At 50.1% G+C, this 17,109-nt stretch overlaps 1 protein-coding gene across 1 annotated transcript; it reads left to right on the top strand.

Moving 5' to 3' along the window:
* Nucleotides 1-7,859: 7,859 nt before the first annotated feature.
* Nucleotides 7,860-15,911, top strand: BRK1 (BRICK1 subunit of SCAR/WAVE actin nucleating complex). The gene is made up of 3 exons (XM_049766347.1): nt 7,860-7,999; nt 15,075-15,157; nt 15,305-15,911. The coding sequence occupies exons 1-3, from the start codon at nt 7,882-7,884 to the stop codon at nt 15,329-15,331; spliced, it is 228 nt and encodes a 75-aa protein (XP_049622304.1). The 5' UTR covers nt 7,860-7,881; the 3' UTR covers nt 15,332-15,911.
* Nucleotides 15,912-17,109: the final 1,198 nt, after the last annotated feature.

The following is a 17,109-nucleotide window of genomic DNA, read 5'->3' as shown; positions in this document are numbered from 1 at the left end:
GGTATCCCTGCTTTGTCACCAGCCTGCTGGATCATTAAGATGGGAACAAAAAAAGACAAAATACCCACTACAAAAACATCCTTGATGCGCCTGTGATTGTTTTTGCTTACCAGAATTCAAGGCCTCCGAGATCAACCTCATTGGACAAATGTCCTGCAGCCTCCTGATCTGCAGTAACACCTTTCAGGCCAGCATGCGTGTGGACCAAGTGGAGCCTGGTATACTCAGGGGCAGGAACCTCAACACCTGAACCAACTTCCAGCACAGCTGGCGTTTACTCAGGGAAAACCAAGTAAGGCCAGAGCAGAGATGGGGCTTGACTAGCATGGCCAGTAAGGACATTTGCCTTGCAAGGCAACTGCACATCCCCTTAGGTGCCACAGATTATGGCCAAGGGTAATTCTGGAGGGTAGAGCCAGGAGTAACTCCAGTGTCATTGCTGGGTGAGGCCCAAAAGCTTCCACACACAACACACCCCATCAAGAAAAGATTTCTTTGACAAGTGAAAAAAAGTACACTTGTACTTTAATAAAGATGATAGGAACAGGAGGCAGAGTAACACTCAGGTTACTCCTGACTGGGCTTAGAAATCACTCCTGTGGGGCCAGAGCAATAGTACAGTGGTAGGGCATTTTCCTTGCATTCAATCTACCAGAAAGGACTGGGATTCGATCCCCGGCATACCATTTAGTCCCTCGAACCTGCCAGGAATAATTTCTGAGTGCATAGCCAGGAGCAACACCTGGGCATCACTGGGTGTGTCCCCTCACCCCAAAAAAGAAAAAACTGCTCCTGGAAGGCTCGGGACCATATGGTATGTCGGGAATCGAACCCAGATATGTCCTGGTTCAACCCCTGCAAGACAAGCACACTACTGCTGTTTTATCATTTCAGCCCCCCCCAACAATAATTTTATTTGGTTTTTGGGTCACACCCAGCAGTGCTCAGGGTTACTCCTGGCTCTATGCTCAGAAATCGCTCCTGGCAGGCTCAGGGGACCGTATGGGATGCCGGGATTCCAACGACCGTCCTTCTGCACGCAAGGCAAATGCCTAACCTCCATGATATCTCTCTGGTCCCTCCAACAACAATTCTTAAAGGACATAGAATAGGGTTGCCTTGCTAGTGGCCTCTCCAGTTTAATTTCTAGCACCCAGTATGGTCCCCTGTAACCCCTAAGCATTGCCAGGTGTTTTTAATCCCCCAAATCATTGAAGAGTATTTATTAGCTTGTGGGAATTCTTTATATAGTTTGAATACAAATATTTTATCCAGATATACTTTGCCATTTTTCTTCCCTAACCTGAAGCTAGCTTGTGTTTGCATTATCTTTGAATGAATTCTACACTTCAATGTCAGTTTATCTATTTTATTTGTTTCTTTCTTAGGTGTCAACCAGCAGTATTCTAGCTGTTCGTGGCTCTGTACTCAGGAGTGACCCCTGGCGGTGCGCAGGGGACCGTGTGTTAACCAAATTATTCTTTGGCTTGTCCTTTAGGTGTGTGTCTACAGAAATTTTTTTCTGGGCCCGGAGAGATAGCACAGCGGTGTTTGCCTTGCAAGCAGCCAATCCAGGACCTAAGGTGGTTGGTTCAACTCCCGGTGTCCCATATGGTCCCCCGTGCCTGCCAGGAGCTATTTCTGAGCAGACAGCCAGGAGTAACCCCTGAGCATCACCAGGTGTGGTCCAAAAAAAGGCAAAAAAAAAAAAAAAAAAAAAAAAAGAAATTCTTTTCTTTTGTCTGGGGCCACAACCGGCAATACTCAGAGGTTACTCCTGACTCTGTTTTTAGGAAAACTCTGGCTGTGCTTATGTGAGATGCTGGAGATGAATCTGGGCCAGTCACATATAAATCAAATGCTGTACTAGCTGTATTATTTCTTCAGCCCCTCATAATAAAAAAAAATTTTTTTTTGGTTTTTGGGCCACACCTGGCGGTGCTCAGGGGTTATTCCTGGCTCTGAGCTCAGAAATACCTCCTGGCAGGCTCGGGGAACCATATGGAATGCCAGGATTTGAACCATCGGCCTTCTGCATGCAAGGCAAATGCCTTACCTCCATGCGATGTCTCAGGCCCCCTTTGTTTGACTTTTGGTGGAGAAGGGGACCCATACTCAACAGTGCCAGAGCTGCTACTGTCTCCCATGAAATACTGGGGGGGGGGAGGCATTTGCAGTGCATGAACAAACCTAGGGATTCTGCACATTTCTTTCTTTATTATTTTTTGGTGGTGGTGGTTTTGTTTTGGGGCTACATCCTGTGATACTCAGGGTTACTCTTGGCCATACTCAGGTGACAATATAGGGTGCCAGGAATTGAAACCAGATCAGCCATATGCAAGGCAAATTCCATATCATCTGTGTCCCACACATTCTTACTAAACTAGATGTGGTGTCTCCCCTGAAACCAAGGGATTCTCATTTTCGTTTCAGAAATGTGGAAGTGGGGGCCAGAGAGATCGCATGGAGGTAAGGCGTTTGCCTTGCATGCAGAAGGATGGAAGTTCGAATCCCGGCATAACATATGGTCACCTGAGCGTGCCAGGAGCGATTTCTGAGTGTAGAGCCAGGAGTATCCCCTGAGCGCAGTAGGGTGTGAACCAAAAACCAAAAAAAAATGTGGAAGTGAACCTGTTAGGCGACTCTAATGGGCTGCCATCAAAGGCCAGTTAGCGTGCCTGATTTCCTCAGCCCCACTGGACTCAGCTCAGAAGGAAGCTTTCTCTGGGACATCCCAAATGCCATTAGAAAGCTCAGTGTGTATGGTCCATGAGGTCGTGTAACGGGTTGCATGGGTTGAATCAGATTCAATCTCCAATTTGAACCCTGACATTCTATATGGTACCCCAAGCATTGCAGGGTGTGGTTCAAAAACCAGAATAAAAATAGAAATAAAGGGGGCCAGAGAGATAGCATGGAGGTTAGGCATTTGCCTTTCATGCAGAAGGAAGGTGGTTAGAATCTCAGCATCCCATATGGTCCCCAGTGCCTGCCTGCCAGGGGCGATTTCTGAGATAAAGCCAGGAGTAATCCCTGAGTGCTCCCAGGTGTGACCCAAAAACAAACAAAAAACAAAAAATAGCCAGAGAGATAGCACAGTGGTGTTTTCCTTGCAAGCAGTCTATCCAAGACCTAAGGTGGTTGGTTTGAATCCCGGTGTCCCATATAGTCCCCCGAGCCTGCCAGGGGCGATTTCTGAGCGTAGAGCCAGAAGTAACCACTGAGCGCTCCTGGGTGTGACTCCCCCCAAACAAAAAGCAAAAAAAAAAGAGAATGAGGGGCCAGAGAGATAGAGTGAGCAGGGTGTTTGCCTTAAACATGGCTGACCAGTTTCACTCCCACACCTCAGATAGTCCCCTGAGCCCTGTCAGGAGTGATTCCTAAGCCTTGTACCTCCAGTTTGTAACACAGACACACACACACACACACAATAGAACAGATATGATTTGCTAAGAATTTAGATGAGAAGCAGATAAGAAGCCATGAGTTTTGGGGCTAGAGCAATAGCACAGCGGTAGGGCATTTGCCTTGCACACGCCAACCCCTGACAGACCCCTGTTCGATTCCCAGCATCCCATGTGGTTCCCCAAGCCAGGAGCGATTTCTGAGTGCAGTCAGGAGTAACCACTCAGTGTCACTGAGTGTGGCCCAAAAACTAAATAACCAACGGAAAGAGACAAATAATAAATGGAAAACTAATAAATCTATAAAACCTATTGTTTTATAAACTTGGGGGTTTTTGTTTGTTTTTTTTCGTTTGCCTTGCACTTGGCCAACTCAACTGCCGTTGAGAAAGTTCTGTGGCCTCGTGATCTGTGTGCAGGCACGAACCATTCCTGGAACAGTCCCTGTTGTCTTGTATTGGTTCACAATTTACCATTTGGTTTCACCCCAAACAAAGGAAGTTGGGCCTGCTGTGGTGCCTCTCTGCCCTAGTGCCAACTCCAGAAAGTGACTTAATTTCTACATCCCAGTGTGCCCTGGTCCAGAGACCCTCTGGACAGCAGCAAGGCAGCTTCCTTCAGCTCCATTCCCAAAGCCCATAGGATGCCACCAATTTTCTTTCCTTTCCTGGGTGGCCCCTGACCTCCCTCATGGGAAGGGTGGACTTACCTGAAAGCTGACAGGCTCAGAGTGAAGCAAACACCTTGCACAAACCTGTTCCACTCCCCTCTCCCCTTTCCTAGGGGTGAGGTCCTCTGCTCTTAGGTGGCATCTCACACTTCCTTTCCTCCACTCTGAGCTCCCAGGCGACCCTCAGCTCTCACAGCTGCAGTGTTGTTCAGCTGTGGGGATTATACATTGACTGTTGTGCCCAGCTCTGTGCTCACTGAGCTGTCTCCCACGAAAGACGGCTCCCTTCATTATTATTTTTTTTTTTTTGGCCACACCCGGCGGTGCTCAGGGGTTACTCCTGGCTGTCTGCTCAGAAATAGCTCCTGGCAGGCACGGGGGACCATATGGGACACCGGGATTCAAACCAACCGCCTTTGGTCCTGGATTGGCTGCTTGCAAGGCAAACGCCGCTGTGCTATCTCTCCGGGCCCCATTATTATTTTTTAATTCTGTTTTGGTTTGGGACCACAGTGAAGCTCAGGACTTATTCCTGGCTTTGGACTTAGGGACGACTCAGAGGGGCTCAGAGGACCTTATGGGATGCCGTTGTCAAGCCTAGGTTCCAGCACCTGACCTGTTGGTTTCTCTCTACTCTCTTCTGGAGAATTTCTAGACAGTCTCCCCATCATCCCTCAAGAATTCCAATTTGTGGGCCGGAGAGATAGCATGGAGGTAGGGCATTTGCCTTGCATGCAAAAAGATGGTGGTTCAAATCCTAGCACCCCATATGGTCCCGTCAAGTGTGCCAGGAGCAATTTCTGAGCATTGAGCCAGGAGAGACCCCTGAGTGCTGCCAGTGTAACCCAAGAACCAAAATAAATTCCAATTTGTATGGGGCTGTAGAGATAGCACAGTGGTGGTAGGGCATTTGCCTTGCACGCAGCCAACCTGGGATGGACCAGGGTTCAATTCCCGGCATCCTGTATGGTCCCCTGAGCCTGCCAGGAGCGATTTCTGAATGCAGATAGCAGAACCCCTGAGCACTGCTGGGTGCGGTCTCCCCCAATAAAGAATTCCATTTTGTGGGGGCAGAATGATAGTACAGCAAGAATGGCACACACACACACACACACACACACACACACACACACACACACACACACACACACACACACACGCTGACTAGGATTCTATCTCCATCACCATCACATGGTTCCCAAAGCCAGCCTGGAGTAATTCCTGAGCACAGACTAACCATTGATCACTGCTGGTTCTGACACCACCCCCCAAAAAATTCCATCTCAGAGAGGCAGATTGTTTCTGGCAGTTTCCCTCCCCTGGCTGAGAAGCCTGTTCCCACATCTGAGCTGTCATCGCCAAATCTGTCAATCCACAGGGCAGGCATGGTCCAGGTGTGTTCACTCCCACGGAAACTTCCAGCTTCCCTGGAGAAAGTGGATGCCACCAAGTCTGGGGCCAGAGAATAGATGCAGACATAATCCCTGAGCACAGAACTTGGAATAAACTCAGAGCACTTTGGGTATGGTTCAACACTTCCTGCCCTCCCTGCAAGAGCCACAAAACCTGACCTGGGCCTCTGATTCTTCTTGTCTATGCCACAGGAATTGCTGCAACGGGGTCTAGACCGATAGCACAGCAGGTAGGGATTTTGCCTTGCACATGGCTGACCCAGTTTTGATCCCCAGCATCCTATATGTTCCTCCCCAAGCCTGCCAGGAGTAATTTCTGAGTTCAGAACCAAGAGTAACCCCTAAATGCCACTGAGCATGACCAAATACACAAAACAAAATAAAACAAAAAACAATTCCCAGAGTTTCTCTCTCTGTCTCTGTCTCTGTGTTCTCTTTTTTTTTTTTTTTTTTTTTTTGCCATATTCTTCAGTGCTAGGGGTTACTCATGACTCTGCACTCAAGAATTACTCCTGGTGGGTTCAGGGAATCTTTGTTTTTTTTTTTTTTGGTTTTTGGGCCACACCCAGTGACGCTCAGGGGTTACTCCTGGCTATGCGCTCAGAAGTCGCTCCTGGCTTGGGGGACCATATGGGACGCCGGGGGATCGAACCTCGGTCCATCCTAGGCTAGCGCAGGCAAGGCAGGCACCTTACCTCCAGCGCCACCGCCCGGCCCCGGGTTCAGGGAATCTTATCAGATGCCTGGGATCAAGCCTGGGTAGGCCATGTGCAAGGCATGCTCACTCTTACGTTCTCCCTCTCTCCTCTCCTTTTTTTTTTCGGGGAGTGGGGCCACACCCGGCAGCACTCAGGGGTTACTTCTGAGCTCTGAAATCACTCCTGATGGAGCGGAGTGATATAACAGAGGCAGGGCGTTTGCCTTGCCTGCAGCTGACCCGGGATGGACCCAGGTTTGATCTCCAGCATCCCATATGTTCTCCCGAGCCTGACAGGAGTGATTTCAGAGCACAGAGCCAGGAGTAAACCCTGAGCACCACTGGGTGTGGCCAAAAAAAGAAATCACTCCTGGGGACCATAGGGAATGTTGGAGATGAAACCCATGTTGGCTGTGTGAAAGCAAATGTGCTACCTGTTGTGGGATTGCTCCAGCCCTTCTTTTTGTCTTTTAAAATGTTTTTTTTTTTTTTTTGGGGGGGGGGGCAGAGTGTAGTGTAGTATCAAATAATTAACGATGGGGCTGGATGGCAATGGATTTCTCTCTGCCACCCCAGGCCACGAGGCTCTGCAACCCCATCCAGTCGGAGGGTCCCAGGCCCAGGTGAAAGGCGAAATCACTCACTCACAGGCAGGCATCAGGAAGCATTAACTTTATTCATGCCCTATTCACCACATGTGTGTGGCCTACTCATAACCTTTCAAGCACTAGTTATTCTTGGCCCTGCATCTAAACTCCTTTCAGCCTTCCCTTTGGGCTCCATGCTGGTCCAAGACCAGAATGCAGAAACCCAAAAGCCAGAGCGCCCAGCAGCACAGAAAGGGCAGAATCCCCCCCTTCCAAGGCTTCTCTAACTTTTCCAAGACCCCTCCCAGGAATGGGCGGGGTCTTTCAGGTAAGATAACACCAAATATCCGGTTCCCAAGACCCCTCCCAGAAATGGGTGGGTCTCAGGTAGCCACACCTAAAACCAGGGTCTCAGGTACACCTACAGTGTAGTACAGGGGTTTAAGTCTTTGTCTTTCATATGGCCTACCTTGATGGGTTCTCTGAGCACTGCTAAGAGTGAACTCTGAGCACTGGTGGATGTGCCCCTCAAATACATACGTACATACACACACATACATACACACAAATTGGATATGCTTTTGCTCTGGAGAGGGAGTTCAAGAGGTTACTGCTTTGCCCACAAGATGCTCAAGTTCTATCCCTTCATTCCAAGGTCCTCCCAAGCACTGCCACAGGTCATCCTAAGCACCCCCAGGCATGGCCCAAAATAAAAATCAAATAAAGCAAAAAAAAAAAAAAATACAAATGGCCAAAAGACACATGAAAAAGTGCTCCACATCACTAATCATCAGGGAGATGCAAATCAAAACAACGATGAGATACCACCTCACACCCCAGAGAATGGCACACATCACAAAGAACGAGAGAGGGAGAGGGAGGGAGGGAGGGAGGGAGAGAGGAAGAGAGAGAAAGAGAAAGAGGGAGGGAGGGAGGGAGGGAGGGAGGGAGGGAGGGAGGGAGGGAGGGAGGGAGGGAGGGAGAGGAAGAGAGAAGAGAGACCTCAACGCGCAGGCGCACGACCAGCTCACTGATTGGTCAATGCCCACCTGGAGGCGGGACTAGATAGTTGACGCCTGCGCACTGGCGTCGCCTTTCCCCGGTAGCTGTCATGGCAGGCCAGGAGGACCCGGTGCAGCGGGAGATTCACCAGGACTGGGCGAATCGGGAGTACATCGAGGTCATTACCAGCAGCATTAAGAAAATCGCGGACTTTCTCAACTCCTTCGGTCAGTGCGGGGGGGAATCAGGGAGGCGCAGGGGCTCTGCGGGGCTTCGCTCTTAGGTCTCCCCCGGGTACATCCGGGTATATCCGGGTTGATCTGGGTCCTTCGGGCCTGGTCCTGCATCCTTGGGGGTCCCGGGTGCAACCCTCCCCCGGGGTGGCGGGTTCCGGGGTGGCAGCTGCAATGGTCCCTGCCCATCCTGGGGGGGGGGGTCCCAGTCGCCCTTGCATGGTCCCAGGGCACCAATGCAAGAATAGGCCTAGCGTGAAAGGTGGAGATGTCTTCTAGCAGGGGACAATGTGTGTCTCCCCCCCCCCCAAGATATAGGCAAAAAGCAGAGCACTTGCATCCTGGCTTGGTTTTGTGTGTTTTTTTTTTTTTTGGGGGGGGGACCCCTGGGGAACCTTCTGTGAGGTGCTTTGCATTTGGGGCCCTGGCATGGGACTCTTTGAGCCAGATCAGTAGCAGCATGGAGATTTCTTCTAGCAGAGGACAGTGTGTCCTAAGGGTGGAAAGGAGACAGAAGGCAGAGTCCTTGGTTTAGTTTTTTTGGGGGGCCCCTGGGGAACCTTCTGTGAGGTTTGGGCTTGCATTTGGGGCCCTGGTATGGAACCCCTTGAGCCAGATCAGCAGCAGCACAAAGATGACTTCTAGTAAGAGACGTTGTGCCTAAGGTGTGGGTAGGAGGCAGAGAGCAGAGGCCTTGCACCATTTTGTGTTTTTTGGGGGGGTCCCCTAGGGAACCTTCTGTGAGGTGCTGGGCTTGCATTTGGGGCCCTGCCATGGAACTCTTTGAGCCAGATCAGCAACAGCATGGAGATGTCTTCTAGCAGGGGACAGTATTCCTAAGGGGTGGATAGGAGGCAGAGAGCAGGGGCCTTGCATCCTGGCTTGGCTTTGTGGTTTTTTTTGTTTTGTTTTGTTTTGTTTTTTGTGGGGGGATCCCTTGGGAACCTTCTGTGAGGTTCTTGGCTTGCATTTGGGTCCTGGCATGGGACTCTTTGAGCCAGATTAGTAACAGCACAAAGATGTCTTCTGGCAGGGGACAGTATAGCTTAAAGAGTGGGTAGGAGGCAGAGAGCAGAGCCCTTGCACCCTGGCTTGGTTTTGTGTTTTTGGGGGGTTCTAGGGAACCTTCTGTGAGGTGCTGGGCTTGCATGAGATACTTTGTGCCAGATCATCAGCAGCACAAAGATGTCTTGTAGCAGGGGACAGTGTGTCCCCTAAAGAGTAGGTAGGAGGCAGAGAGCAGATCCTTTGTACCCTGGTTTGGTTTTGTATTTGCTTGGGGCACACCCTCCTGGTGGCCCCTGGGGAACCTTCTGTGTGGCGCTGGGCTTGCATTTGGGGCCCTGACATAGAACCCCTTGAGCCAGATCAGCAGCAGCAACACGGAGATGTCTTCTAGCAGGGGACAGTGTGTCCTAAGAGGTGGGTAGGAGGCAGAGAGCAGAACTCTTGCACCCTGGCTTGGTTTTGTGTTTTTGGGGGCCACAACTACCTGGTGGCCTTTGGGGAACCTTCTGTGCGGTGCTGGGCTTGCTTTTGGGGCCCTGGCATGGAACACTTTGAGCCAGATCAGCAGCAGCAGCAGCACAGAGATGTCTTCTAGCAGGGGACAGTGTGTTCTCCTTCCCTAAGAGATAGGAGGCAGAAAGCAGAACCCTTGCACCCTGGCTTGGTTTTGTGTTTTTTTTTGGGGGGGAACCCTGGGGGACCTGTGAGGTGCTGGGCTTGCATTTGGGGCCCTTGCATGGAATCCTTTGAGCCATCTGGATCCTTCCAGCTCAGCAGCAGCAGCAAGTCAGCAGCCTGTTGGGTTTGTTGGACCTTACACAGTAGGAGGACCCCTTGGTGGTAGGGGGGGTGTTTTTATGTTTTGTTTTGTTTTGGTTTTGGTTTTTGGGTCATACCCAGCAGCGCTCAAGGGTTACTCCTGGCTCTATGCTCAGAAACGGCTCCTGGCAGGCTCGGGGGACCATATGGGATGCTGGGATTCGAACCAATGACCTTCTGTATGCCAGACAAACGCCTTACCTCCATGCTATCTCTCTGGCACCGGTGGGGTGTTTATTTTTTCCTCCCAATTTTATTTTATTTTTTTAAACTTGATTGATTGGTTTCTGGGTCACACACAGTAGATCTCAGGGGTCACTCCTGGCTCTGCACTCAGAAATCGCTCCCCTGGCAGGCTGGGGAACCATATGGGATGCCAGGAATGGAACCAGGTCCCGGGTGGTTGCATGCAAGGCAAACATCCTACTATTATGCTATCTCTCCGGCCCTTTTCCTCCCAATTATATATATTTTTTATTTATTTTGTTTATTTATTTTTTGGTATATTTGGGTCACACCCGGCAGCGCTCAGGGGTTACTCCTGGCTCTACACTCAGAAATCAATCTTGGCAGTCTCGAGGGACCATATGGGATGCCGGGATTCAAACCATGTCCTTTTGCATGCAAGACAAACGCCCTACCTACATGCTATCTCTCCAGCCTATTCCCTCCCAATTTTAATCTCTGTGCAAACTCTTGTCAACATTAGCTCGCATGTTTGGCTTTTCCTAGAGAACTGAAATATCGGTGATCTTTCACCTCCTTTTGGGGAGGGGGAGATTTGAGTTGTGGGCCACACCTCAGGGATGCTCAGGAGTGGCCTTGGTGACTCAGACCTCTGCCATGAACCCCAGTGCTGTGAGTGGCCTCCCCAGCACCCTTCCTAGTATTCTTGACTCCTACCATTCTCTGGAGATCCAGTTAAGACAGGTAAATAGTCTGGGCTCAGGGAGAGGTGTCAGGGTTTTCCTGGAGGGGCTCTGGCTCTTGGTCTGTTCTCATCCTGGCCCCCCAGTGTGTTGTCAAGTGATTTGAAATTTATTTAAGTTTTGGGGCCACACCGGGCGGCACTCAGGGGTTACTCCTGGCTCTACCCTCAGAAATCACTCCTGGCAGGCTTGGGGGACCATGTGGGATGCTAGAAATGGAACCCGGGTCTGTCCAGGTTGGGTGCGTGCAAGGCCAACACCCTACCCACTATGCTATTTGCTCTAGCCCTTGCCAGATGAGAGGAGCTATTTTTCTAGAATGTTAATGGCTTTTTGAGCAGCTTTTCCCCACCCTAAACTCCCACTGGTAACACGAGTTTATAGGTACAGCATTGAGGCAGTGCTGACACCCCAACACTGGGTCTGCTGTCTACTCTGGAATTGTGGGCGCTTCTAGAAACAGTTGAGAGCTTTCTCCCAATTAGGATGCTGAAATAAACAGAGAAGTGTTGGTGGTGAAGGGGAGGCGGGGTGGGGAGAGACAGAGGGAGAGGAAGTCTGTTTTCAGCCCCATTGTCAACTAGCCAGCTATGCCTGTTTTGATTCCTGCTGAGTGTTAGATGCTGTGAGGAAGGAATGAATAATCCAGAATTGACAGACAGATCCGCCACCCTCAGGAAAAATGCAGAGTTGGGGGGGAGGTGTCGAGTAGGAGTTTTCTGCAAATGGAGCCATGCAGTGAGAGCACTTGCCTTGCTTGCAAGTGGTTCAACCTGGGTTCAATCCTCAGCACCCCATAAGGTCCCCTGAACACCAGCAGGCGTGATTCCTGAGTGCAGAGCCAGGAGTAACCCCTGAAAATTGCCAACGGTGCCCCCCCCAAAGGGGGGGGAGAGTAAACTGTAAATATAACTGAAGAGAAAGAAAGATTATGGGGTTTGGGTCATACTGCAGTCACTTGGGGGAGGCACTGGCCAATCTCCAGCATTGGTGACAGCAATGGTTTGAGCGCTGATGAAGGGCTTTGGCCTCTTTCTTAGTGTGGGGACACCACATGACAGTGTGCTCTAATTCTAATCTTTGATTGGTCCCACTGGTGAACATGTTCTCTGTTTTCTTATTGTTTTGTGGTCACACCAGATGGTGCTCCTGGCTCTGTGCTCGGGGATTCAGGCCATAGTCCAGTGCGGAGGGCATTTGCCTTGCACATGGCAAAATCTGGGTTCAATTCTCAGCATCCCACATGGTCTCTCCAGCTCATCAGGAGCAGTTCCTGAGTGCAGAGCCAGGTGTCAACTGGTGGGGCTCAAAAAAACCAAACAAACAAACAAACAAAAAAAACCAAACCAGGATCACTCCTGGAAGGTCTTGGGGTATCTATAAGGAATATTGGTCAGACTGAATCCTGATCAGCTGCATTCAAGGCAAGTGCCCTAACCTGCTGTTACTATCTCTTCTTTGGGGCCCTGCCATGGAACCCTTTGAGCCAGATCAGCAGCAGCATGGAGATGTCTTCTAGCAGGGGACAGTGTGCCTAAGGGGTGGATAGGAGGCATTGTCTATTTCTTCTCTAGTGGTTTTTTGTTTTGTTTTGGGCCAATCAGTGGCGCTCAGGGTTACTCCTGTCTCTGTGCTCAGATTGCTCCTGGCTCGGGGGACCTATGGGATGCTGGGGATTGAACTCGAGTCCATCCTGGGTCAGCTGCGTGCAAGGCAAATGTCGTACCACTGTGCTACCACTCCAGCCCTTGTTTTGGAGTCTTTGGTTTTGTTTCGTTTTTTGGGCCACACACAGTAACACTCAGGGGTTACCCTTGGCTCTGCATTAAGAAATCGCCCCTGGCGAGCTTAGGAGACCATATGGGATACCAGGAATCAAACCAGGGTCACCTGTGTTGACTGCTTGCAAGGCAAATGCTCTACTGCTGTGCTATCGATTCGTTTCCCCCCCCCCCCCCCCCCGCAGTTTTTTTTTTTTTAATTTAATTTTACTTTAGCGTTCTGTGAGGGGTCATGGGATCACACCCAGTGTGACTTAGGGGCCAGCATTTTCAGGAAATGACTCGCAGGTACTCACTTGCTCGGTATATGTTCTGCAGTAGAGCTGTTTTCCCATTCCCTAAAATTAAGTTTGAAAAAAGGGGACAGAGAGTTAGTATAGCATGTCACCTTACCCCAGCATCTTGCATGTTTTCTTGAGCACCACCAGGAGTGATTTGTTTTTTTGTTTTGTTTTGTTTTGGTTTGGTTTTGGTTTTTGGGCCACACCCGGTGATGCTCAGGGGTTACTCCTGACTATGTGCTCAAAAATCATTCCTGACTTGGGGGGGCCATATGGGATGCCAGGAATTGAACCCAAGTCCGTCCTGGGTCAGCCACGTGCATGGCAAATGCACTATCGCTCTAGACCCTCCTTTCTTTTGTTTTTGTTTTTGGGTCACACCCGGCAGCACTCAAGGGTTCCTCCTGGCTCTATGCTCAGAAATCGCTCTTGGCAGGCTCGGGGGACCGTATGGGATGCTGGGATTCGAACCACCATCCTTCTGCATGAAAGGCAGACGTCTTACCTTCATGCTATCTCTCCAGCCCCTCCTTTTTTTTTTTTAAACTTTATTTATTTGTTGATTGAATGATTGGTTTTGGGGTCACACTCAGAGGTGCTCAGGGGTCACTCCTGGCTTTGCGCTCAGAAATTGCCCTTGGCAGGCTGGGGACCATATGGGATGCTGGGAATCGAACCAGGTCCCTCCCAGGTCAGCGGCATGCAAGGCAAACGCCCCACCACTGTGCTATCTCTCCAACCCACCGTGAGTAATTTCTGAGCACGGCAGCATCATTCCTGAACTGGCAGCTTGAGAGCGGTCGTTTTGGGCTCCCGGGGAGATGTGATGCAGCAGCAAAACTCATGTGTGTGATCCAGCTCCCCACACTGTATGTTTCCCAAGCTCTCCTCATGGGCTCTGTGCTTGGGTGGATAACCTTTGAGCTCTGTCAAGTGTAGTCCCTCTCCACTGGCATATGGTCCCCCAAGCCAGGAGCGATTTCTGAACGCATAGCCAGGAGTAACCTCTGAGCTGATGTGTGGCCCAACCCCACCCCCCAAATAATATAAATAATAAAATAAATGAACTCTAGATTGGGAAAAGTAAGACTAGGCTTCATGTGCTGCTTCTTGGTGTTCTGTGGATTTGCTTTCTTTCTTTATTTTGTTTTTGGGTCACACCTGGCGGCCCTCAGGGATTACTCCTGGCTCTCTGCTCAGAAATCGGGGGCCGGAGATATAGCATGGAGGTAAGATGTTTGCCTTTCATGCAGGTCGGTGGTTCTAATCCCGGCATCCCATATGGTCCCCTGAGCCTGCCAGGAGCAATTTCCGAGCATAGAGCCAGGAGTAATCCTTGAGTGCTGCCGGGTGTGACCCAAAAACCAAAAAAAAAAAAAAAATCATTCCTGGTAGGCTTGGGGAACCATATGGGATGCCGGGATTCAAACCACATCCGTCTTGGATCGGCTGTGTGTAAGGCAAATGCCCTACCACTATGCTATCTCTCTGGCCCCTGAATTTGCTTTCTGACCCATTCCCTGCTGGGCAGTGCTGGCAAAGGCCCTGACTTCCCTCTTGCCGCACTGGGCCTCCTTCTGTTGGCTCATCTCCACATTTTCACTTTGTCCAGCCTTTGTGCTTGCTGATTGTTAGCATAGTAAATGGCCCTCTCCTTACCCTGGTGCCTAGGTCTCTGTTGCCGTGACAAGACATCACTGCAACCTCTCAGCTAGACTGGACTGTTGTATGAATGAGAAATTCAGCTCTGCTTTTGGGGCAGGCCACGTCACAGGGAGCAGCACTGCCTGCCTGGCTGACCAGAAGCTCGAGAACATCCATCTTGCTTGTTTATTGGCAAACATCCCCATCCTATTGGCCGGCTGCTGAGGGCTGGTCCCTCTGCCAAAGTACCCTTGTATCCCCAGGCTTTTGGATGCCTCCCAATCTTTGTATTTCTTCTCTAGCTTTACTTTTCTTGCCTGTAGTTAGAGATTGAGGGTTTGTTTGGACCCATTGGGTAGTCAAGGTCCCAAGAATCAAGGCCTGGTGTCTTGGGGGCTGCTTTTCTTTTCCCTGGAAAGAAGTTGGGCAGATTCACTGAGACACTGACAGTTCCCCATCACCATTCCTCAGCCCATCTACCCCATGCATACTCTTGTGCTCTTTCATTCCTTTTGCTTTATCTTGGGTGGGGGGCTGGACTTAGGTGTTGCAGTCCCCATGTCTTTGTTGGAAGATACTTTATCTTTGAACCTCATTCTTTTCCCAGATATGTCTTGTCGTTCAAGGCTCGCAACACTGAATGAGAAACTGACAGCCCTGGAGCGGAGGATAGAGTACATCGAGGCTCGGGTAAGTGCAGGCCCGGCCCGGCATGACCTGGCTCTCTGGACTTCCCAGGCCAATGACTCCCCGACACCTGCACAACAAATGTCTAACATGAAATATTTCTCTCTTCCCATGCCTTGGAATTAACCACCATGTCGCTTATTTTGACAGGTCACAAAAGGCGAGACCCTCACATAGAACGTCGGCTGTTGCTGCTGGGAGTGGCTTTAGAGAGGCCAGACCTCCGTGGGACCAGCCCCAGTGGCCATTACTTCCTCCCTCTCTCCTTAAGAGCAACAGGGCTTATTCTTGGTTTTCTTTTTGTGTGGCCTTTGGGCCCTGCTGTGTCATCTGGGAATGTGGTGTGCTTGTAGGGAGAAGGCCAGGGAGACGTCTGGAGACTTCAGGAGGCATTTTTACACTTTCAGTACCGTTTTGTAGAACCATCGGCCCCTGGATTGGAGATGGGCAGAGCCAAGTGACTGGGACTCTGTCTCGGCCCTCCCGGCCTCCCCTGTGCCCCCTCCCTGTCTCTTTGCACTTCCTTGTCTCTGCAGTGATGCTCTGAATGGCCCTTGGCTCCCCGGCCTGTGTGTGTGTGGGGGGGATGAGCCCTCCCAACAGCCCCACCCGAAGTTGTGGTGATTCTCTTGTCGTTTGCAGAGGGGTCAAAGCCAGGCCTCTCCTGGGCTGGAAGGGACATTGCCAGAGTTTTCTTCCTGTCGGGGGCTGTCTTTGCTGCCCATGTTTCCCTAATAAACTCTTCCACTCTACCAGACTGCTGTGGTTTGCAATAAGCTGTTCTTGATTACAGATTCTATGGTTTATCAGCCGGAGCCCAGGACGTTCCTCTGAACCTGATGCTTCACCTGCAGGTCATAGAGTGCTCTGCAGATATTTGCAGTTATGCAGTATAGGCAGAAAAAGTCCTGCCTATACAAAGTACACATTGGATCAGCTCTGTTACACGTGGTCTTTTTGTTTTGTTTTGTGTTGTTTTGTTTTGGGTTATACCCAGCAGTGCTTAGGGGTTACTTCAGGCTCTGCGATCAGAAGTCACTCTTGGCAGGTTCAGGGGACCATATGGGATGCCGGGATTCAAACTGGGGTCTGACCTGTGTTGGCCATTTGCAAGGCAAATGCCTTACTGCTGTGCTATCACTCGGCCCCACATGTGGTCTTTTGAAGTGTCTGCTGCCACACAAGTTAACCAGGAAGCAGGGTGGGGTTCAGTTGTTTGTTTTGGGGCCATACCTTGCTGTGCTGGAGTTACTCCTGACTGCTTTCAGAAATTACTCCTGGCAGGCTCGGGGGACCATTTGGGATGCTGGGAGTCAAATCGGGGTTTGTCCTAGTTCGCTGCATGCAAGGCAAACACCCTCCCACTGTGCTATCTCTCCAGCTCCAAATCCAAGGGTTTTTTTTTTGTTTGTTTGTTTGTTTGTTTGTTTTCTGTTTTGGGGCCATACCCAGCAGTATGCATATGGACCTTTTGTGGTGCTGGAGTTCAAACCTGGATTAGCTAGATGCAAGGTATGCACCCTTTCTGTTTTCCTGGCTCCAGCGCCCTAAAGTTCAATTATTTCCAGGACCAAATACATAATACTGGATTAAGGTGCTCATTTTGCCCAAGGTCAGACTCAGTCCTCTCTACAGCACTACGTATACAGTCTTTCAATTCTACTACTAGCGACTTCTGAGCACAGCCAAATGTGGCCAAAAATGAGGATAATAAATAATTTTAAAGTATAATGAAATTCAAGTTGTGGCTGATCTGGTTTTCTGCAGTCATTTGAATAGATGTTTTAAATTTAATTTTGGAGAGGTGGTATGTCAGGTAGGACACTTGCACTCAGCCAAAAGGGTTTGATATCTAGCATCATATGTGGTACCCAACCCCCACTAAGAGTCATCAGTGACATAGCCGGATGTGGCTCAAATTCAGTACAAAAACCCAGACCAGTGCTTAACAATGC

The sequence above is a fragment of the Suncus etruscus genome, chromosome 20, assembly GCF_024139225.1.
Source record: "Suncus etruscus isolate mSunEtr1 chromosome 20, mSunEtr1.pri.cur, whole genome shotgun sequence".
NCBI classification, from domain to species: Eukaryota; Metazoa; Chordata; class Mammalia; order Eulipotyphla; family Soricidae; genus Suncus; species Suncus etruscus.
The sequence above is the reverse complement of the archived record's forward strand: the minus strand, read 5'-3'. Positions and strand labels throughout refer to the sequence as shown.